Source organism: Solanum dulcamara, chromosome 10 (assembly GCF_947179165.1).
Source record: "Solanum dulcamara chromosome 10, daSolDulc1.2, whole genome shotgun sequence".
Taxonomy (NCBI): Eukaryota; Viridiplantae; Streptophyta; class Magnoliopsida; order Solanales; family Solanaceae; genus Solanum; species Solanum dulcamara.
Window position 1 is genome coordinate 69,436,534 of NC_077246.1, and position 21,696 is coordinate 69,458,229.

The 21,696-nt window shown below is 35.3% G+C and overlaps 2 protein-coding genes across 8 annotated transcripts; both read left to right on the plus strand.

The window, feature by feature from the left end:
* Nucleotides 1–1,000: 1,000 nt before the first annotated feature.
* Nucleotides 1,001–7,990, plus strand: LOC129870332 (DNA repair RAD52-like protein 2, chloroplastic). The gene is made up of 4 exons (XM_055945068.1): nt 1,001–1,467; nt 1,718–1,755; nt 3,968–4,059; nt 7,527–7,990. Exons 1-4 carry the CDS (start codon nt 1,082–1,084, stop codon nt 7,656–7,658), a joined length of 648 nt encoding a protein of 215 aa, XP_055801043.1. The 5' UTR covers nt 1,001–1,081; the 3' UTR covers nt 7,659–7,990.
* Nucleotides 7,991–9,632: 1,642 nt separating this feature from the next.
* On the plus strand, nt 9,633–20,485 carry LOC129870168 (pentatricopeptide repeat-containing protein At4g33990). Of its 7 annotated transcripts, XM_055944810.1 has the most exons (7): nt 9,633–9,929; nt 10,028–10,177; nt 10,519–10,602; nt 13,727–13,893; nt 16,706–19,663; nt 20,027–20,211; nt 20,305–20,485. In XM_055944810.1, exons 4-5 carry the CDS (start codon nt 13,853–13,855, stop codon nt 19,158–19,160), a joined length of 2,496 nt encoding a protein of 831 aa, XP_055800785.1. In that variant the 5' UTR covers nt 9,633–9,929; nt 10,028–10,177; nt 10,519–10,602; nt 13,727–13,852; the 3' UTR covers nt 19,161–19,663; nt 20,027–20,211; nt 20,305–20,485. The 7 variants fall into 7 exon arrangements, with proteins under 7 accessions (XP_055800785.1, XP_055800781.1, XP_055800780.1 ...); XM_055944806.1 differs by having other exon boundaries at nt 20,027–20,485; XM_055944805.1 differs by having other exon boundaries at nt 9,633–10,177; nt 20,027–20,428.
* Nucleotides 20,486–21,696: the final 1,211 nt, after the last annotated feature.

The window sequence follows — 21,696 nt, forward strand, 5'->3', positions numbered from 1 at the left end:
CAAAAAATCATTACCAAAGAGAATTTGATGTTCAATTTAACCCGTCCTAAGATGAATAATTTTGAATCATAGTATAACAGAAAAGCAAATCAACCTTTCACGTATAGAGAGGGAGCAAATTTGATCCTTTTTTTCTAATAGGATCAAAAACACGCTTAAAGTATTTTAATTTTTAAAATTTCATACTTAAATTATCAAATATATGATTTTTCTATTTGAACCATCACCTAATATTATTAAAACACATTTTAATTATTGATTATTCACTTTTCTTACCTGAAATATCATAATCGCTATATAGTACACATACTATTAATGGTTGGATGCTGTAGTAGGTAGGAATATAAGTCCATGGTTGGACTTGGACCACCATTACAAAAAGAGAGGCCACATATCTAATCTTCTACCATTCACAAGTGGAAGGTTTGAACTTTGAACTCTGTATTGTCAATGAAAATTCATTTCTACCCAACTTTTATATCAATCTAAATAATACATATTATGTTTATGTACATTGTTATAATTTAATTATAAATAATAATATATGAATTCATTTTAATATATTTTGAGAACGAGCGAAATATCTAAAACAAGAGAGGGTAGGTAGAGTATTTTCTTCGTGCATCGGACACGAATCAATTGAATCAAGTGACTTTCACTTGATAAAATTTCTCTTAACGAGCTAGCCATGATCAATTCTTTTTCTTTAATATAAAGTAATAAGTTTTCAATTTTTAGACATGAGAGTTCTTGATCGACCAACACTCTGCTCAATACAAAAAACAAGTCTTCATTTCATTCATGATCCATCCCGTTTTAGTATAATGTGTAGCATCCTCGTTAATTTTTCAACTTTTTAAAAATTATTGATCCAAAATACTTAAATTTATTTATTTGAGATACTTATATGTTGATACGCGCTTCCATCTCTGCCTCGTGAGTTAGGTCACTCAAATTTTAACATCCAAACATGACCTTAAATATCCAAACATGAACTTAAATAGAAGTCTGCAAAAGCCTGTACACTCACCAACTTTGAAGCCACGTTTACTTTTCTCTGTTTTTGCGAAAAATACTCAAAATGCTTGCGCATTGCACAAAGTCATCGCTGCTGGCGGCGGACGCCTACCTACCAACGCCGCCGTTCCCAAATCCACGGCGGATCTCGGCGGCGGAACTTCATTTCGGCTTCAATAGTTTTTCTACTAGAACATCGAAACTGCAAGTCAAGGCTTTGGACCGGAACAGTAACAACAACAGCACCGGTGACGGCATCGGCGCTAGTAAGAACGCCTCTTCATCGCCGTCGTCATCGGTTCCGAACTCGAACTATGTGGTGCCACTAGACAAGTCTTCGTCTTGCATTACTCGTCCCTTGGCCGAGATCCTACGTGACCTGAACAAGAGAATTCCTGATAACATAATCAAAGCTGATAACAATGATGATAACTCTACCTTCATCGCCTGGTAATTTCATTTCTCTCTTTTTAGTTATAATTTTTGATTTTTGAAAACACAATTTTAAAATATATTTTAGTTTAAGAATTGTTGTATACTTTCTCTACTCTTTGAGTTTGTAAAAATGTAAATTAAAATTAATAATTCACATGAATTCTATCAGTCTGAAGGAGTATTTAGTTAAAATCTGTGGTAGTGGTTGATCAGCTGCCGCGATTTCTGTTGTTGATCTGAGAATGATGACTTGTTATTTGTTTAGGTATCACGCTAACCGGATGTTGAGCTTCTACGCTCCAGGTGCGGTAGCATTTTTGCTTATTTCTTCTATTATTAGGTTGTTTTTGTATAAGTATAACTTAATGTGTTTTATTAGTTGTATCATCAGTAGTGAAAAAGGATCAAAAAAGTGTGTAATTTGGTGATGCAGATGAGATTGCATTATTTTCTTTTGCCAGAACTAATGGAAGCGTTTTGTGATGAAATTTGGTGGAAAAGCCCCAATTTTTACTTGTCTGTGATTTGCAAATAAATAGTTTCTTTGGTAAAGGAATTGAGTTATTCTGAGGATGGTGGTCAAGGACCATCAAGGACCAGAAGTAGGAATTCCTTGAGCCTAGAACAGAAAAGACAATTTAGAAGAGAATCACAGTAGAGAAAGGATTTAAGGCATGTCTAAGATGAGGTTCCTGTGCATATGTTCATGTCGACTCTTCTTCTGGATTGGCAGCATTTAAAACTTGAATTGGAACATTTGAAGAAATGCACTTCTCAACCATAGAGACCTCTTCTTTTCTTTTCTTTGTGTCCAGGATTTTCAGTTACTTAACTTCCTCCATCACAAGTTATTGTTTTTCTGTATCTTCCATAAAATGAAAATTTTAAAATGAAGTAAAACTAATTCATGTTACATCTTCAAACCTGTAATAGGGTGTAGCTTCCAAATCTTTGACATTTTTAGCTGTTCTACTCAATGAACCTCTTAATATTTAGTTTTCAAGGTTCTTTCTCCAGTTCTGTAATCCTTTCTCACAGCGTGGGATGATCCCTTCCATTTTCCCAAGCCCTAGGCATAATTTAGGGCTGGGGGCTTGCATGTTCTAACCCTTGAACTTCCTCCTTCAATCCTATGAGAGTTTCTTCCTCTGAAAAACTGGTTTTATCAAGAGTTTTTGTTAACTGTTGAATGTATGCCATAGGAAATGCCTTTGTTTGGATTACTACATCAAAAACAAAAGGAGGAGATGTCTCTGTTTGGGGTAACCTAAAGCTTAAGCCACAGGTTCTAATTAACTTATAAACAAAACACAGGTTTTAATTAACAAAATATCTCAAAGATCATATTGTTATGTCTTGGTTTGCACTTCTGATAATGGTGCAATCCTCATTCTTTTTGGATAACTGAACCTGTGTCGTATCTTCTGATCTTTAATGCTTTTCACAATTTTGATACAGAAGTGTGTCAATCTCTGGGGACCATTAGCTTGGACTGGAAAGATAGTAGATATATGATTCATTCATCTTTAATGCTAGTTTTGACTGTAGCTAAATTACAAATTTCACCCTTGATATTGTGTACTTTTCTGTCTAAATGAGTTGGGAAATATGGGATAATCAAGACAGCAAGCAGTCTTGAAATTCTTACCCACCAATTTTTTCATTGGAGTTATCAAGCATATTTTATTCCTCAGCAGTATTCTCAGCAAAAAACATTTGTTTCCTATGTGGCCAAGGCAGATGAATCATTTATATTTCAGAATTTTTCAGTGATTCTTCTTTCCTTTATTCTTCTTCTCCTTCCATCCCATTATTCCCTATAACCTTCTCATGTCTGCTTGCTCCTCACTGTTTTGCATTTCTCACATTCTGCTCTGTCCCTAGACATCCTTAAATACCTATATTTTTTTGATAACCATGCTGTCTGGGCCAGTTTGTTCGCACCTCGACTAATTCAACGGGATAACTGCCACCTTCCACCAACAATAGGTACCAGGTAGCTTTGTTCACCAGGGCTAGTACACATGGGAAGAACTCACTTTCTGACTATGTTCTACCTAAAAGAAAATATGTGCGTTAGCTGATGTCCATATGGTTGTTTTTGATGCTGAAGTTTGTAGATCCTGCAGAATATCCAAATATGAATTAGTTTTTCTTCTTATTGGAAATGACATGTTTCTTCTATCTGATCTGCCTGGTAGAGTTCAATTTTTTCGCTGCAACATTTTTTCTCTAGTTCTCTTAATGTTTTCACTTCACTGTGCTGGTGCTTAATCCCTTGCCCTTGTAACTTCTCTGAGGCATTTCCATTTTTGGTTTACTATTATTGTTGCAAGTTTCAGCATAATGGTTGATTTGTTTTGTATTTAGCTTTTATTGTTTCTGAGTTCTACTGGAAATGACTAGAAAAACATGTGCAAATGACCTTAATGTGGCATATCTGGCAACTGGTGTATACACTGGGAATTGGTTTTGATGGTCTGAGCATATGTGATGATTAAATTTCTTTTAACAGGCTGGTGTGGGGAAGTACGAGATGTCATTTTCTCAGATAATGGAAGTGTGACAGTTGTTTATCGTGTCACTATACTCGGATCAGATGGAGAGGTATGATCATTCTTCCTAATAAGTGCCTCATCTTTTTTTTTTCCTATCTTTTTCCCCCTGCCTCTTCCCCCTTTACCATTTCTGAATATGCTTATATGTTTGATTATAACCAGCAAGGGACAAGGAGACTTGATCAAGAATTGGTTATAAGTCTTCCCTTTTTAGAAGTAAATCATTGTGCAGCCAATATGGCTTGTTTGTTTTTCTTGTTCCAACCTGACATGCCCATTCTTTATTTTTCCTTTATTGCAATTCATTTTGATTGCCAATTGATGAAGTGGTATAATTTTTGGGCTCTAGAAAATTGAAAACCTAAGTTCGCTAAAAAACTGAAGTACGAAATTGTTCCCGTGAGGATTTATGAAACTAGCTAGTATATAATTAAACAAAGGGAGTTGAGATGTATTCGATCTAGCTCAAAGCTTAAATAAAAATGAAAAAGTATTAGGCGATTAGCTGGGCACCTTGAAAGGTTCCTATGCTGAGATTGACTTCACTTCCATTTTACAGATAGCTTTGTTTTCCAGTCCTCACTTTGCTAAACAATTAAAATCATTAAAATCAATGCCAGATGCTCTTCATGAAAATTACAAATCTTAAACTTATTAAAAAAGAACTGAAATCATAAGTTTTGAGTCCATCTATCCCTGTCATAATCATAAAAGGGTTTTTTCCCTACTAGCATTTAATAAACCAAAGAGAAATGAAAAAGATGTATGTATACAATACATAAAAAGAATTTGAAGGAAGAATCTTGAATTTAGATTTTTAGCTCAGTAGTTCTCTCTTTGCAATCTTCTTTTCTTGATGTTGTTCGTCAAGAGTTTCTTTCCTTTCTTTGAAGCTTTAATGGTTTCCTTGGCCCTCCGTGATTCATTTAATTGCAAACCCTTTCATACTCTATGTATAGAGTAAAGAATTGATATCCTTCCAAAATTATAGACTTTTACCAGGCAGATATAGGTTTCCAGAGTTGCCTTACCACCGTTCTTGTTAGGGTGTGGCAGTTCCCACTCTCTGCCACATCTAGTGCACTGGCTTCAGCTTGTTGCTCATCCTGTCTTCATTTTTGGTTTGAGCATCTGCGTCATTGATACTGCTTGCTATCTGGCTAGCAAAATAGCTGCTCTAAACTTCACAAAGTGGGTAATATATCAGGCTCCACTTGTTTAATTCTTCAAACCATGTCGAAGGATCTAATTTTCCAAGCCTTAACAAATAAATAAATACATCATAGAAACCCTTAAAATGCCTCAAAGACTTAGCAGATCTTGAGCTTGAAGTATTGAATTAGTCAATGTAAAGCCAACCTATCATCTGCCATGTAAGATAGCCTTGTTAGATTTTTGAATGTCTACTAAAGATTGCTGCTACTTTTCCTCTCACTACGATTATTTTGTATCTATGTTTGCGGGAGCTTTACTATATGATGTAGATTGGTTGATTAAATTTAGGTCGACTCCAGACATTGCATATACATGGTTTATGTTGTGTTGCTAGTTTGTGAGGATTTAGACTTATATGTATTTAAGTTGTGATAAAACCCTACTCCACTTTTTCTCTTCTACATCCAAAATATTGGTATCTTTTGATTGTGAACGCAAACCAGTAATCTTCTCAGACATTAGTCGAGATGTGCTCAAGTTGATCTAGACACCACCATCATCAAAATAATGATAATCTTCTCTGACATGAAGAATATTGCTGTAGCCAAAGTCTAAAATTTCATTTCACACTTCTGATGTGAGTTTATTAGAACTTATTGAAAAGAAAATTAATAGTTGCAAACTTTTGAAGGTTGTTTCTTCTTAACTGCAGCAAGACGATTCTTATGTTTATTTCTTATTTCTCAGATATGCAGATTTATAAAATCCAAGTTTGTAATTCTTTGTAATATCTAGGAAAAGGCTAAAGTTTTTTCTTTCTGTCCCTTAGTTATACTCTTGGTCATCTTTGGCTGATAGTAGGATTTAAAGGATTTCTGTTACCTAGCTGGTCTTGGAGTTTTATCCTGGAATAAGAGTAGGCCTACTAACTCCACCACAATGCATATGGTTCGTCAAGGTTGCCTTGTTTGTTTATTGTGGGATGTGACACCTTTCAAGTTTGATAAAGTGGGCTTGCGTGGACAGGTTTAGTGATTTGCCAAACGGATGGTTGACTGGCTGGCTTCTGTGGCTAGTCTTTGTCTTATTCAGCATTGGAAAATAGACAACTAATCTACCTGGGTCATTACAGGAACTTTGGTATATTAGGGAAAGGCCTTCATCTGAGTATGTTGATCGACTCATCTTCCTTCAAAATTGGAGGTTTTAGGTGCCACAGGACTTTGGTCTAGTGGTAACAGCGTGATATGTGACTTAGGTGTACGCCACGGGTTCAAATCCTACTGTCGACAAAAGCTTGTTATTTAAGTAGAGACGTAGAGGTCCATTATCCACCAAGTATTGAACTGTGTGCCACTTTGTCCTCAGGATTTCTCGTTTATAAATAGGAAAAAAAGGGGAGGTTTTAGGTGAACGATTTGTTGATTTGGCATCTGTTTTTAGTAGCTAATGTCTTTGTGCTTTGGCATGTGTAAGAGCATATGAGGCAGAGGGGAAAGAGGAGTGGAATGAGCAAGTGGAAGAGGTTATAATCTTGAGCATGACAAGATTGAACAATTAGATTAAAAGTCCCACATGAAAAGCCAGACTAAAGCTACTGTTCACTATTCTGTTTTAAGGACCATGTCTCTACTGGTCTTAACTAACATTTAGGTTGTGGTCCCCGTGTCCTTTCTGCTTTAGGTAAGGTGGTGTTGCATACACCCCCAACCATCACTTGGGGTGACCTTTATTTGACTCAATTATCATGTGTTATTGCGTTTGAAAGCCACTAAGATAGAGAATAACTCATCAAGGGTGGATCCCCTATGAATTGTATATGCTAGTGTGTTAGCATTTTGATGCAAAGAGGGAAGTATTTTATCATTACTTGCTTTGACTAAAAGATATGTAGAAGATGATGCTCTTGAATTCATGCTCCAAAAAAAAAAGAAGATGAAGGTCTCCGTTATGGTTAAATAGTTATCAAGCTATACACATGATCAAACTAATCCATTGACACAAACAGTTCATGGGAGAAAAATTAAATTATTTGGGCCTTGGAGGACTGACAGATATTCATCCAAACCTATTCCATGGTATTTACATGAAGTTCCTCTTTAAGAAAGTTCCGTAGAGGTCTTAGTTGATCCATTATTTATGTTTTATCCTTCGTTTAGAGATATCTATCGATCAATAATTGATCTTGCTAAGTTTTTGGGAAAACGTTCAATTTTCATTTGCATGCTGTTCAATTTAGCACCTAAAAGTTCCTAGTTCCAATAATAAACACTTCTTCTGTTGAATTCATGTTGGAGTCATAATCATTATAGTTTCTTTTTTTGGTGTGTGTACTTATATTCTTGTGATACATTATTCTAGGCACACCGCGAATCAACAGGAACAGTATCACCAGGCAATAGCCACTACACAGATCTGGTTGCTGCTGCTGAGGAGATAGCATTTTGCAGAGCATGTGCTCGTTTCGGGCTTGGCTTATATCTGTATCATTAATAAGGCTAGTCGAGTAGACGCTACAAACTGGACAGTTTTGAAAATGCTGTTGAAGGTCCTTGTACACCATAGAGCAAGAACATGTTGAAATATTTATTACCCGGGACGATGTAAAAATATTATTCATGAGGATTATTAGTTATGCACTGTAAAAGTACTAAACTTATGGTCATGGAGAATGGGGCCTCGAAAAATATAAATAATAGGAAAAGATATCGTATGTTGCTTTATGTATTAACTTATTTTGCCCTGTTGTTCTACAGGATTGTATCGTATGTTTTTGTTAGATTGTAATGCCTCAGTAATTGATACTATTATATTATTTCTATAGAGAGAGCCTCCGCTGATGACTTTTCAGTTGAAAAATATTTTCCTCCGTTTCGAACACATCAGTGTTAAGGTCTGCGTCTATTCTACCTTCTTCAAAACTTACTGAGATTTCACTGGATATGTTGTTATTGTTGGAGTTTTTTGTCTTTTGGTGTATGTTATTATCTATTATTTTTTGCAGGTTAATTATCCTGTTAGTTGTACGTTTTTCTTTTTCCAACATGATTTGACACTCTTTATAGTATTTTGACATGATTTTTTTATGCTTGTTAATTCCTTTTTCTCAATTTGAAGATTTATTGAAAATATTCTTTTTACCTTTCAAAATAGGAGTGAAGTCTGTATACATTCTATCTTCTCCATACTCTACTTATGAGATACAATGGAATGATGGATATGTTATTGTTGTTATTATTGTTAAGCATTGATTAAACAATCAAAAGGTAAAAAAAGACCCATATCAAGTCTAAATACTTAGCCAAATTTATTTTAATTAAAAAGTTAAGATTCTTTTTTAAAAATTACACATTGTATAGTTAAAACAAAACATTATATGATAAAGCTTCATGTATGATTAGTCCCGTAATTACTAATTTTTCACATTATTAATCTCTGCATAGAAGGAAAGTTTTGGAGTAACTGGTAAAGTTGTTGCCATGTGATCAGGAGGTCACGGGCTCAAGCCTTGAAAATAACTTCCGACAGAAATGTAAGGTAAGACTGCGTATAATAGACCCTTGTGGTCAGACCCTTCCTCGGACCCCGCGCATAGTGAGAGCTTTAGTGCACCGAGGTGCCCCATATTAATCTCTGCATAATTATTTTCCACCTGCATAATTAACCGATGTGTGAGAGGTTGACCATGGATGGTTTCAGAAGAGTCAGGGGTAGACCGAAAAAGTATTGGGGAGAGGTAATTAGACATGACATGACCCAGGTACAAATAACCGAGGACATGACCTTAGATAGGAGGGTGTGGAGGGTCCATATTAGGGTAGAAGGTTAATACAAAGTCTCGTTACCCTGCCTTATCAGTAGGCGCATTAGCTCACTACAAATTTTTTGTGCTGTGATTTCTGTTATCAGTTATTACTCTTTGTACTTTCAGTTTTTTTATTATTTTATATGTGTCACTTACGTTATTTGCTTTTCGCATACTGCTTTGTACTTCTTGACGTATCTCACTTCTTCTTATGCTTTTATTGAGCCGAGGGTCTCTTGGAAACAACCGTCCTACCTTGGTAGGAGTCAGGTCTGCGTACACTTTACCCTCCCCAGATCCCACGTTGTGGGATTTCGTTGGGTTGTTGTTGTTGTTATAATTAATCTGCATATAACTTGTATATTTCAGATCAACTGATTGAAATTTCAACTTTTTTTGGGGATTTCCATCCGATGTTAAAGAGCCCACATTGGAGCACCGACTAAATTCGGATCGCGCACTATAAAATTTTATTCATATCCAGGATTCGAACTCGAGACCTATAATTAAGGATGAAGCAATCCCACCGTTACACCACACAACCTTCTAAAATTTCAACTTTTAAATCTCTTTTAACTAAAAATTAAATATGTAAATTCGACTATGTTTTAAACGACGGTTCTCCAAGTGGCTCTTGAACTCAAAGGCCCAAACGGGTCAAATGGACCGACCCGTTTACCTATTGTCAATTGATTTCTCCCCCAATTTCACTTTACTCCACCCGGCGGCGAAATTGTTCTCTCAATCTCTCTCTTCGCTGAACTCCGGTGAATCTATTCAGTCTTTCCGGCGAAATTCAAAGTACCTCTTGTTCCCGCCGAGACGAATAATCTAGAAAATGCACAGAGACTGTTCGAAGCTGCTGCTCCTCTTCTCTATGTTAACTTCTATGCTTCCATCATACACCTTTCAAGTAAGTTTTCATTACGTGGCTCGGACTTTTCAAAAATATCGATCAGGTATGTGTCGGATACTTCAGAAGTAGTACATTTTTGTAGTTAATGGATACTAGTAATAGTTCTCGTTGTGCTAATTACGGCAAATTACTACTATATAGAAATGTGAAGCAAGGACGATTGAAATTTCATCATTCTCACTCCGGATCTCCATTTTGACCCACGGTCTAGAAACATCCGTCAAGTCTAGAAACATCAGCCTTTGAGAATATTTTTAACTATCTTCATCTTCTTCTCTATGTTACATTAAGGTATGTTTCTGGATCTCTGCTTAAATCTACTTCTTCTTTTTCTCGTCTTCTTCTCATTTTTTTTGTTTTTTGTGTTTTGTTTTTTGAGATCTCTTCAAAGTTTCTAATTTCATGGTTGAATTCCTTTGGTTGTTGATGGAAAAAAAATGAAATTTTGGATGGAAGAAAAACAATTGATACGACTTTTAATGCTATTGAGCATCATTATTTATTAAAGATGATCTCCTTAGAGTAACCCACATGTTTGATCCTATTCCTGAATCAGATTCGACATTCAAAGTTCATCTCATTTGTTATATTAATGTGGTTTAATTGTTGCTCATGTCAATTTTTATGGTTAGGGTTTTCTGGGAAAGCAGGAGACTGGTCCTGATGGGTCTGTCAATTTGATGGTCTGACATTATACTGACTCTGATAAATTTGGGGTAAGTTTCTTCTGTTGTTTCTTTCGTGAATTTCTCTAACTATATATCAGGTGTCAATGTCATTGTGATATCTTTTCTGGTATATATTGATGTTTGTTTATGGGCCCAAAATATATACTTGTTAATGTGTTGTAGTTGGGTAAGTACCCTGAAGTCTCGAGTTTGAGCCTGGAAACTCGAATCTGAATAAGTTGGCCATTATAGTGATTCTCGATACTGGGTAGAAAATAAAAGGTAGAAAAGCAAAAAAAATCCAAAATATATTTGTGAGTTATATATATATTTGAAAATCAATTCGGTCTCTCATCACTTGGGCTCTATTCCCCCTTCTTCTAATTCTCTGAAAATGCTCTTCTCTGTATGCTCATCCTCTGATTCTCTAGCTCTATTCATTCCGTAGCTCTATTCATTCCGCTAAGATTTCCCCTCTCAAGCCTTTTATCTGCTCAATCTAAGCTTCGACTCCAATACTGGCAATGGATGCAGAATTACTCATGGCAGATGCAACTGTTTGGTACATCTACTTTGGCCTTTCCTTAATAAATAGTCACTTAATTTCTGCATTTGTTCATTAAATTGAACTGGAGATTTACTTACTACTCGCTACGTTTCAATTTGTTTGCCTTAGTTTAATTTGGTACAATTTTTTTAGAAAATAAAGAACTTGTAATCTTAAACTAGGGAGATAAATAATGTACCAAAATGTCATTTAATCTTATTATCTTAAACATGTAATATGAGATATTGAAATTAAAGAGTTAGAAATTAGGGAAAAAACATTCTTTTTGAAATTGGCTAAAAGGGTTAGTGGGGATATACTATCAAATAGTCATTGAACAAAATTACTAATATAATTACTATTAGTGGCTACAGTACTACTTGAGAAAGACCTGCTTGAAAGAATTATCTTCAGTAAAGCTGGACAGATGTATGCTGTTCTTTAAAGTGGTCTTCTACATTTTTAAATTCACTCAAGTATATGCCTTAACAAGAGAATGAGGATATACCATCAAATAATCATTGAACAAAATCACTAATATAATTACTATAAGTGTTACAGTACTACTTGAGAAGTATATACCTTAACGAGAGAATAAGGATATACTATCCTGTTGTGATATTTGTGCTAGAAAAGAGCTCAAAATAACTTTATATTCACGACATTTATACTAATTATTTTACTTGGTTTCAATATTTCTTCATCTAGAGAGGTAGGGATTAACCACCTAAAGCATTTGAATATGTCTGCTATGTCTCTGAATTATTAATGACTCAACCTTCAATCAGGTAAATTTAAGATATATTGCTAATTTTTATGGGCATTTTTCATATTTCTCAGTTATAGCTCTTTCCTCTTCTCTCCAATCTCTGTATCGTTCACATTTCAGAGTCAGTCCCTTGGAGGTTCCTTCTCCTTCTTCCAGTTATCAGCCCTTTTGTTTTTTCTTTTCTTCATTTTTTCCATGAATAAACCAATTGTTTTCTCTGTATTCTATTTCTTATCTTCTCTTGAGTTTGTCCTTCAACCTGTTGTCTCTTTTCTCTGGATGTGCTTTGTTTGGATTGCTTCTCAATTTTGCAATGAATTTGAAAAATATTTTCAGAATTCCTAAGTGCTGCAAATCAGAACCAGATAGAATGGATCCTTATATTTAGAAAAAGGTCTAACCAAAGGATAAAATTAACGCCCTCCTCGCCACATCGTATTTCTGCCAAACAACACTTCTTCTCAGCGTTTTCAAATTTGAAACAAATCAATATACTGAGCGTAAGAGTGAGAGACTGATATAAATAGAAACTCAATTTTGGTTGGACTTTGTCTATAGAGTTGTTGTGTTTCTTATTAACAGATAAGTATTCCTACTTTGAGATAGTTAGCAAAATCGAGTTATTTTACCTTTTCTAAGAGCCAGCACAAGGTAATTTGCTCTAAATTAGAAGAATTAACTGCAAACAAGAAATAATTGGACTTGTAGGGATAAGAAGCTTTTGGACAAATTAACTTTATGGAAATAGGTAATTAGGTCATATTTGTTTAAGTAGATGAAATAATATAATAAGGAAAGAAGTTGATAAATTAAAAAGGTAAGTGATACACATAATAGAATTTTAGACAGATCTTAGAAATGTATAAGACTTCTTTTCTTGAAAAGTCGAATGTCCATATCCATGTAGGATATGAGTTGTACTACTAACATGATCTTCTTCTTTTATTGTTTCGACATATTAGCATTATAAATAGAAGAGCTTGCATATTATAAGGAACTCTTCTATTTCTCTGTGGAAGGAAGGAAGATAACCATCTTATATAGATATATATTCGTAGGGTAAATACTTCTATGCATCTCTTAGAATTGCTAATTATACATGCTCAGTTAGAAATATTTAAATGTGAGATGAAAATAGATGGAAGAGATAACATAACATATAGAGATGCTAGATTCTGAAAAATGCAGGTACTGTAGCTCTTGATTTATGAATAAAATTTTGTTATACTTGCCAAAATGAGATTTGTTGTCTGCCTTACTTGATTAAACTGTAGTAATATTTTGTGGAATTATCATAGGTGGAGATTAAATAACGATATTTTGATGTGGTTTATTACATTCCTGTTGGTTGGAAGTTGAAGAAGGAGAAAAGGAACTCTAGAATGTGCTATGAACTACAAATTTGTGATGATATATGACACTGAGATTACTGTCATCGAGTCTTGAAAATTACCGTACCTAATTCAAAATTCTGCATTAGAAAAAGTAGTGTCTTTCATATATATATATATATATTTATATCATTGTTATTTATTTCTAAGTGATATGTTGAGGTCCCCGTTGAAACTATTAACAGTCCCAAAATGCTTAAAATAATTTCAACCTATCAGTTGTGATGTATTTTATATCAGAATGTTGTTCCCGAGTGCCACAAAACTAACCACTCTAAATCGTAAATGTTGGGCCCGTGCTAGCATGGGCCATACTTATCTAGTATGAAAATATACGTGGTCTATTCTCTAAAGGTCTTATCTTGATATGGATTCAATATTCTGAAAAAATAGTGATTGTAATTTGTAATTTAGTTTGTTAAATATGATGCAAACATTCTGAACCTTTGTTCACTCACTACATAGGAATGGAAAAGCTGTCATTTGGAGAAATGACCATCTTAGTTTTGTTGGAACAACTGATGCTGCATTTTGGTTGCACAAACAGGCTGGTAAGGAGAGTGCCAATAGCTTGTCAGGATCAATAGTGCCATGTCAGTGCTGAGGTCAATATTGCCATGTCACAGAGGCAGGTAAGAACAATGTGGTGTAACTTTTATCTGCTGGACTGCAAGCATTTATCTAAATCGTTCTTGTTTGATTGAAGATGTGGCAAGACTTCTATCTGACATTGTTAGATTTTATTTGCTGACATTAATTTGCATTTCTAAGGCATACAAAGTTCAACTGGAAATGCAAATCAGTGGTTGTTTTGATTGATAGTAACTCTTTTTCTTTCTTAGCTAGGTGACAAAGAAGTATATTTTTTAGAAGTGGTAATAATTAATAAAGAACTGTAAACAGCTAAGGAAAAACATTTTGTATGCTGATTAAGTTTTTGTCCCAGACAAACAGGCATGTTTATTTCCAACTGGAGAAAAACATACCTATCCTACAACCTTGTCAAAAACATACCTATCCTACACCCTTGTCAAAAACATATCTAGGCCTACATGTAGATGATGACAAGCCTAAACAAGCAAGTGGTCTAAGTTACTTGATTGCAGCTGGAATTGCATCCTCTTTGGGATTTTCTCTCATTGGAAATAAGTCTTTCTTGGAAGTGCTGATGGAGCAAAAATCCCTCTCACAGGTGAGAGGACATGTAGTGAGTTCAAGTAAAATAGGTGGAATACTTGAACTAATATCACAAACACCAACTGTTGTATATGATACAATTGATAGGACAACTTCAAATAAAGTAAGATGACAAGTATTGCCAACCTGTAGTTTTCTTGGTTTGAAGGAATTATTTTAGCTCAAATCACATGGTCACAGATCGATCTAAAGAGGCATAAACTTCACTTCTGTGATAGCTTCATCCATAGGTAGTGACACCAATTACAAAAAACTTATGCCCCATGGTGATCAAACCTCAACCAACTTTGAGATTTAATATTTGCTAACTTTTCAATGTTATGGTGGTAGCTGGTAGGTCATCCTAGATTATTTATCTAACTTCTAAATAGCTACCCTATGACAGTGTCTAGATATGGGTAATGAACCCTCAAGCTGCTGCAAGCTCACCGATGTGCTTCATTAAAGCTTAGCATCTTTTATATTAACATAAATTGACGGAATTTATTTCTTGTAAAAAAGTAACTCGGATTGATGCTCACACCCAACTGACCAAGTACGTAAGCTCTATGCACTGTGATGCTAGTTTGTGTTAATAATGTCAAACTTTTCTTTGTGTAAGAGTTACTTTTTGATGAGCTAGGCGAAATGAATACTACTGTAGTGATAAAATGGAGAATGGATAAAGGCATCGGAAGAAAAGAGAAAGGAGAGAAAAAAGAAGAATACAGAGGGAAAAGGGAGTGGAACAATGAGAGAGGGAGAGAGCGATGGAGAGAATGAGAGAGAAGCATAGTAGAGTGGAGGAGAGAGAAAGAAATAAAGGTTAAGAGAAGGCGAAAGAGGAAGAAGTAGGGGAGAGAAAGGCGAGAGGGAGATTGTCATAGCTTCAGTTCAGTTTGCCAAGTTATATGTCCTCGAAAGAATATATGGGTCATATCTACAGAATAGGCAGCTCTATAAGTTATAACTCGTGAAACAGTAAGTCTCTATGATAGATAAGATATAATCTAAAATAAATAAATAAAATCAAACAAGAAATGGTGGGTATGCTTCTTTTATGGCTATGTCAAATCTATTCATTGGAAAGTAGAAATAAGAGTGCAAAGAAGAGGAGAATTAAGTCTATAATTAAATACTTAACATAAAATTAACATCAGCGGAACAGAAACTTCTAATTTCCTTAATGTAAAGGTCAGAGGGTAAAAAAAGGGAATACATTATCCTTCTATCTCGCACATGATTGACAGGAAGAATTGAATTTATCTTACAGTGCAACTCTTTATAAAGTCTGTCCATTCCTTTTCCATTTCCTCACCTAAACCAATTCTAGAATCGCCACTTACTCCAAAAGAACAGGCAGTTTGAATCTCATCCGTATACTTGCACATATAAAAATAATTGGAACTTGATAATTTGCAAGACCTTCTCAACGGAGTTGATGAGTGTTTAGTGTACTGTGACTAAAAGAACCATTTGAATGTCTTAACTATCAAGGATTATGAATGAACAAGTTATGACAAAAAGATGCAAGGGATGAATTAGTGGATTTGCTTTAAATGCACGTCTTGTAGTTGGAAATGATCATCTTACTCAAGAAGGCAAAGGGAGTCTGAGATTGTTCACCTCTTTCATTTAAGTCCTGAAAGAAGTGATAGTTGTAAAGAAAAACATAAATTTATGTCCCAAAATTTTGGAAAGTGGGAAGGTTGATAGGAATAAAAAGACTTGCCCATCATATGAGTCCTCTTGAAAGCAATTGAAGGTGTATTCATCCTTTAGGATAGAGTAGGGATCATATTTAAGTCATTCAAATGCCAACAACCTAAATTGCATGTATCATTTATACCCAAGAAGAATTCCACCCTCTCAAGATTTATTAATCTTGGTAACTTGTTCGACCTGGTTGTAGGACTTAACTTGATAGGTCCAGCTTTTGAAAGAGGGTATTCAGAACCCTCTGATTTACAACTAGATAGCCTAGCCTCAAAATCTACTGCAAAAACATTCACTTCCTCGTATTCTCAAGCTCTACTGTGAGTAATTCCACATGTTATCTTGAGGAGCTTATAGTTAAATTACTTATCGATTATCCTATTTGGATTAGTGGTGCCTTCGAATTCCCTTTCTGTTCTTAACATTGTTGTGGCATTTTGACTATTGATATGATGCTTTCTTCTTCCTATTAAACTTTCCAGAAAAAGGAAGGATTCTAACACGTAATCTTTGGTCTGCATATTGATTTCGTTTTCTGTTGTGTCTTTGCAGATTATTATTGGCCTTCAAAGGTTGGCATTCCACAAAATCTCTGTCATTCTCCTCTTTCTGGTGCAAGTTTTACTCAATTGGAAGTTACAATGAGGTATTATCAAATGGTGTTGCAAGCAAGAAAAAAGAGTTAGATTTTGAGCGTTTATTCCACTCCTGTACCGAAATCTACATTTTGAAGTGCCTTCATGCCCTTCTCATTGTATCAGGGAAGGCTCAGAGTATCTTTATTGGCACTAGACTTGTGAATCTTTATGCTCACTTGGGTAACGTTTCTTTGTCACAGAAGACTTTCTGCATGATACAGAATAAAGATGCTTATACCTGGAATTCTATGATATCATCTTATGTTCGTAATGGCCATTTCCGTGAATCCCTGAATTGTTTGAATGAAATGTTGTCCACAGCTGATGTTAAGCCTGACTTTTACACTTTTCCTCCAGTGTTGAAAGCTTGTGATAGTATAATCAATGGTGTAAGGATACACTGCTGGGCTTCAAAACTTGGGTTAGAGTGGGATGTGTTTGTAGCTGCCTCCTTGGTGCATATGTATTGCCGTTTCCAATCTTCTGGTGTTGCCTTTAGAATTTTTAAGGACATGCCTTATCGGGATATGGGTTGTTGGAATGCTATGATATCTGGGTTTTGTCAGAATGGAAATGCTATGGAGGCATTGAGCTTGTTAGATGAGATGAGATTAGAGGGCATAAAAATGGATACAGTGACTATTGCAGTCGTACTTCCTATATGTGCACAGCTTGGTGATATTGTGCATGGAATGTCAATTCACTTGTATGTTATAAAGCATGGCCTAGAATTAGATGTCTTTGTATCAAATGCCTTAATAAACATGTATGCCAGATTTGGTGAGTTGAGACATGCACAAAAAGTATTTGATGATATGATGGTAGTAAGGGATTTAGTATCATGGAACTCTTTAATTGCTGCATACGAGCAGAATAATGTTCCCGAAAAAGCACTGAAGTACTTTCAAGAGATGATGATAAATGGGATTCAGCCTGACTTGTTGACATTGGTGAGCTTAGCTTCTAGTATAGCTCAAACCAAAAGTTTTCGTTGCTGCAGATCGATTCATGGATTTGTATTAAGAAGATATTGGATTCAGGAAGATGTTATTATGGGTAATGCTGTTGTGGATATGTATGCAAAATTGGGTCTTATCCATTGTAGTCGTAAGGTTTTTGATGAGATCCCTACTAAGGATGTAGTGTCATGGAACTCAATGATCACAGGTTATGCTCAAAATGGACTTGCAAGTGAGGCTATTGAAATTTACAACATGATGAAAGAATGTGATGACATCGCACCAAACCAAGGAACTTGGGTGAGCATTTTGCCAGCTTATGCTCATCTAGGGGCATTGCACGAAGGAACAAGGGCTCATGGGCATGTTTTCAAAGTAGCTCTTAATTTGGATGTCTTTGTTGGTACCTCCCTCATTGACCTTTATGGAAAATGCGGAAGACTGGATGAAGCCATGTCTTTATTTCATGAGGTGCCTAGGATGAGTTCAGTCCCTTGGAATGCCTTAATATCATGTCATGGTATTCATGGAAACGGTAGGGTTTCTCTGAAACTGTTCAATGATATGCTGAATGAAGGTGTTAAACCAGATCAAGTAACATTTTTATCTCTATTGGCTGCTTGTAGCCATTCAGGCTTAGTTGATGAGGGTAAAACTTACTTTCATATGATGGAGCAAGATTTTGGTATTAAACCAGTTCTAAAGCACTATGGCTGCATGGTTGATCTGCTTGCCAGGGCTGGGGGCCTAGAAGCGGCGTACCATTTTATAGAAAACATGCCTTTGCAGCCCGATGCTTCAGTTTGGGGTGCTCTTCTTGGTGCATGTAGAGTACATAGAAATGTTGAGCTGGGTAAATTGGCTTCAGATAATTTGTTTGACGTCGATCCAGAGAATGTTGGGTACTATGTAGTGCTGTCCAACATCTATGCTAATTATGGGAAATGGGAGGGGGTGAATGAAGTGAGATCATTGGCTAGAGACAGGGGGTTGAAGAAGACTCCTGGATGGAGCTCAATTGAACTAAGTAATAAGATTGAAGTCTTTTATACAGGAAATCAGTCTCATCCACAATGCCATGAGATATATGAGGAATTAGGTATTTTAACTGCTAAGATCAAGACCTTAGGTTATACTCCAGATTATACCTTTGTATTGCAAGATGTTGAGGATGACGAGAAGGAACAAATCCTTGCCAGTCATAGTGAGAGGTTGGCTATTGCTTATGGAATTCTAAATTCTCCTCCTAAAAGTCCTTTACGGATCTATAAAAACTTGCGGGTTTGTGGCGACTGCCACAATGTAACTAAACTAATTTCTAAGATTACAGAGAGAGAGATTATTGTTAGGGACTCCAATCGCTTTCATCACTTCAAGAATGGTGTTTGTTCATGTGGGGATTACTGGTAACACACGCCCGTAGTTCTGCTGAGAAATTTAAACCTTTAAGGTTGACATCATTATGCTGTAGGTACTGGAAGAAATGTAGTTTTGTTCTTCTCAAGCTGTTGTACTGTCCTGTGAATGATGAATCCCCACACTCGTTCTTTCTGCTGAATTTGCTCTTCCTTATTCGTGGTCTGAAAACAAAGAAAGGTCTTTCAAATTTAAACTCGATATTGGTTCATTATCAAACTCATTGATTATAGTTGAGAGCTAGTCAATGTGCAAAAAGAAATTAGGATTTGGCTAAAAAAGAAGCAGGGCTATGGATACCATGACCGGGTCACCATCGATAAAGAAGAATCTTTCTAAATCACTTCATATCAGTGGGGCCTTCAAGCATCCGAAATACGCCGGGAATTCCATGACCGATCACCATCGATGAAGAAGAATCTTTTTAAATAATTTCGTGTCAGCGGGGCCTTCAAGCATCCGAAATATGCTGGGAATGGAACAGAGATTTTATGAAGGTAATTATTTCATTCTCTTGCATATTTACTTTTGTTTAGTGTTGTAGTTACATAATTGTCATTTGATGCAAGTAAAGTTATAAATTTTAGACTCTTTTAAATCGCTGCACAAATTTTCTTTTGGAAGGAGGTATATATTGTTAGTTTTAAGGTCTTACCAGACATTCTTCTAAGTAAGCTAAGTTGACTAAAATTAATTGATATGCTTGTCTGCTGTGAGGCAGCGACATGCTCATTTTTTTTTTTTTTGCAATTTCAAACTATTAGATAATTTGTCCATTACCTTTTAGATTTGTCTGCCTGAGAAATAAATTCAGGAAATAGAGCTTTCACTTATATTACTTTCTATATTTTCTGTTGCAGACTTGACAAAGGTATATGTGTATATCAGTCTCTTGGTTGTTCTGGACCAACTCAAACAATGCTTATGTTCATTTTACCAGTCTGAAGATGAGAGGACAGTTATTGAATTTGCTCGTAAGAATTTTGTGACGGGTTACTGAGTGTGAAGAAGCTCTGTGTTCTCTGAAACCATTCATTGACTTTGTGTATGTGTCACGAGACTTTTGATATTAGCTTAGATATTTTATTGTGACAAACTTACTTTTATCTTTCAATTGAACATCCTGCTATTTTGTCAGGATGTCAGTTTGATTAGGCTGGTTTTCTCACATGAAGGGAGGAACATATGCAGTTGTGGATTTCTACTTTACTAGATCATGAGAGTGCACTAAACTTTATTGCTTGTGATTTTGCCTTCGTGTTGTGTAAGTTTCTGGTGCCTAGAATTTGTATTATTTTACTGGAACAATGTTAATTGCATATGCTATTCCAACTTTCTGTATTATTTTTCTTTTTAGCACTACAGTATGATACTTCTTCCACTTGGGGACGTTCCAAAATATTTGATACCATTCCCACTTATGATATTATTTTGTGCAAATCTGTAACTTTCAATCATTCACATTTTAAACTTTAATTTGATGTTTTCTTTATCGATTTTCCGACTTTCACTTGTTAAAATTCAAATTTTAAATTTTGATGTGATGTTTATCTATCAAATTAACTTTTCGGCTATTTTCTTTCACTATCAATAATATTACATATTTTATGAAAAACATGTTGATAATCAAGAAAATCAAATGTCTAGAGTCATTGCATTTGCAAGCTGAATATTATTAAATTTTTTATTTATTTGCTATTTTCTTCTTCTTGTAGGATAATAATTACTTAACTTATTATAGGTAGAGACTAATTATTTCTTTCAGGTTTTATTTGTGCTCTTTCTTCCTTTATAGTCAGAATGCTTCATGTTGTACAAGTGTATTTGTGCTACTTATTCATTTAGTGTCAAGGTCTTTACATGTACAAGTGTTATCTGTTCATACACATTTATAATTTGATTGCTCTGCCTTTATACACATGTATGTGGAAATACTTGAATTTTGCTAACTTCTTGGTTAGTGTTGCTTTGAGTTAGTAATCGAATAAAGTCTTTTGGATGTCAGATTATTTCATGTCTCGAATCAAGGCTTCAACTCCAATTACTGTCGCAACAGGATAGCAGAAAATATTAACAGTAAAGTCATCAAGTCATGCTGTCATTCCATCTTGGCAGGTTCCATGTTTCGATCTCTATTGCAATGTCATCAACTGTTCAAGCACGAGACTGGCAGGCGGTGAACCAAAACCAGAGGTTGTTGCTACCCTAGATATTTTGCCGAAGTTAAAGATATTGGAAGAAGTCGAACCTCTGAAAGTGGACAACTGTTCTGCTCTCTAGCTGCTGCCATAGCAAACAGGAAAATTGGTATATACAATAGAGATATCAGATATCATCTGTTGCTTTATGTATAACATGTTTTGCCTTGTTGTTCTACACAACTGTATGGTGTGTATTTGTTAGATTGTAAGGCCTACAAATAGCGTTTGTTGATCACTTTTCGGTTGAGGAGCTGGGAAGTGCTATTTGTGAATTTTACTCCCAAGTGAAGACGACAAAATATACTTTTCTAAAATTTGTTGGGGTAAAG

Coding starts and splice junctions, on each gene's coding strand:
- LOC129870332 (XM_055945068.1), top strand. CDS start 1,082: ATGCTTGCGCATTGCACAAAGTCATCGCTGCTGGCGGCGGACGCCTAC. Junction 1,468..1,717: donor AACTCTACCTTCATCGCCTG/GTAATTTCATTT, acceptor TTATTTGTTTAG/GTATCACGCTAACCGGATGT. Junction 1,756..3,967: donor GTTGAGCTTCTACGCTCCAG/GTGCGGTAGCAT, acceptor TTCTTTTAACAG/GCTGGTGTGGGGAAGTACGA.
- LOC129870168 (XM_055944806.1), top strand. CDS start 13,853: ATGTCAGTGCTGAGGTCAATATTGCCATGTCACAGAGGCAG. Junction 13,894..16,705: donor TTGCCATGTCACAGAGGCAG/GTAAGAACAATG, acceptor GTGTCTTTGCAG/ATTATTATTGGCCTTCAAAG.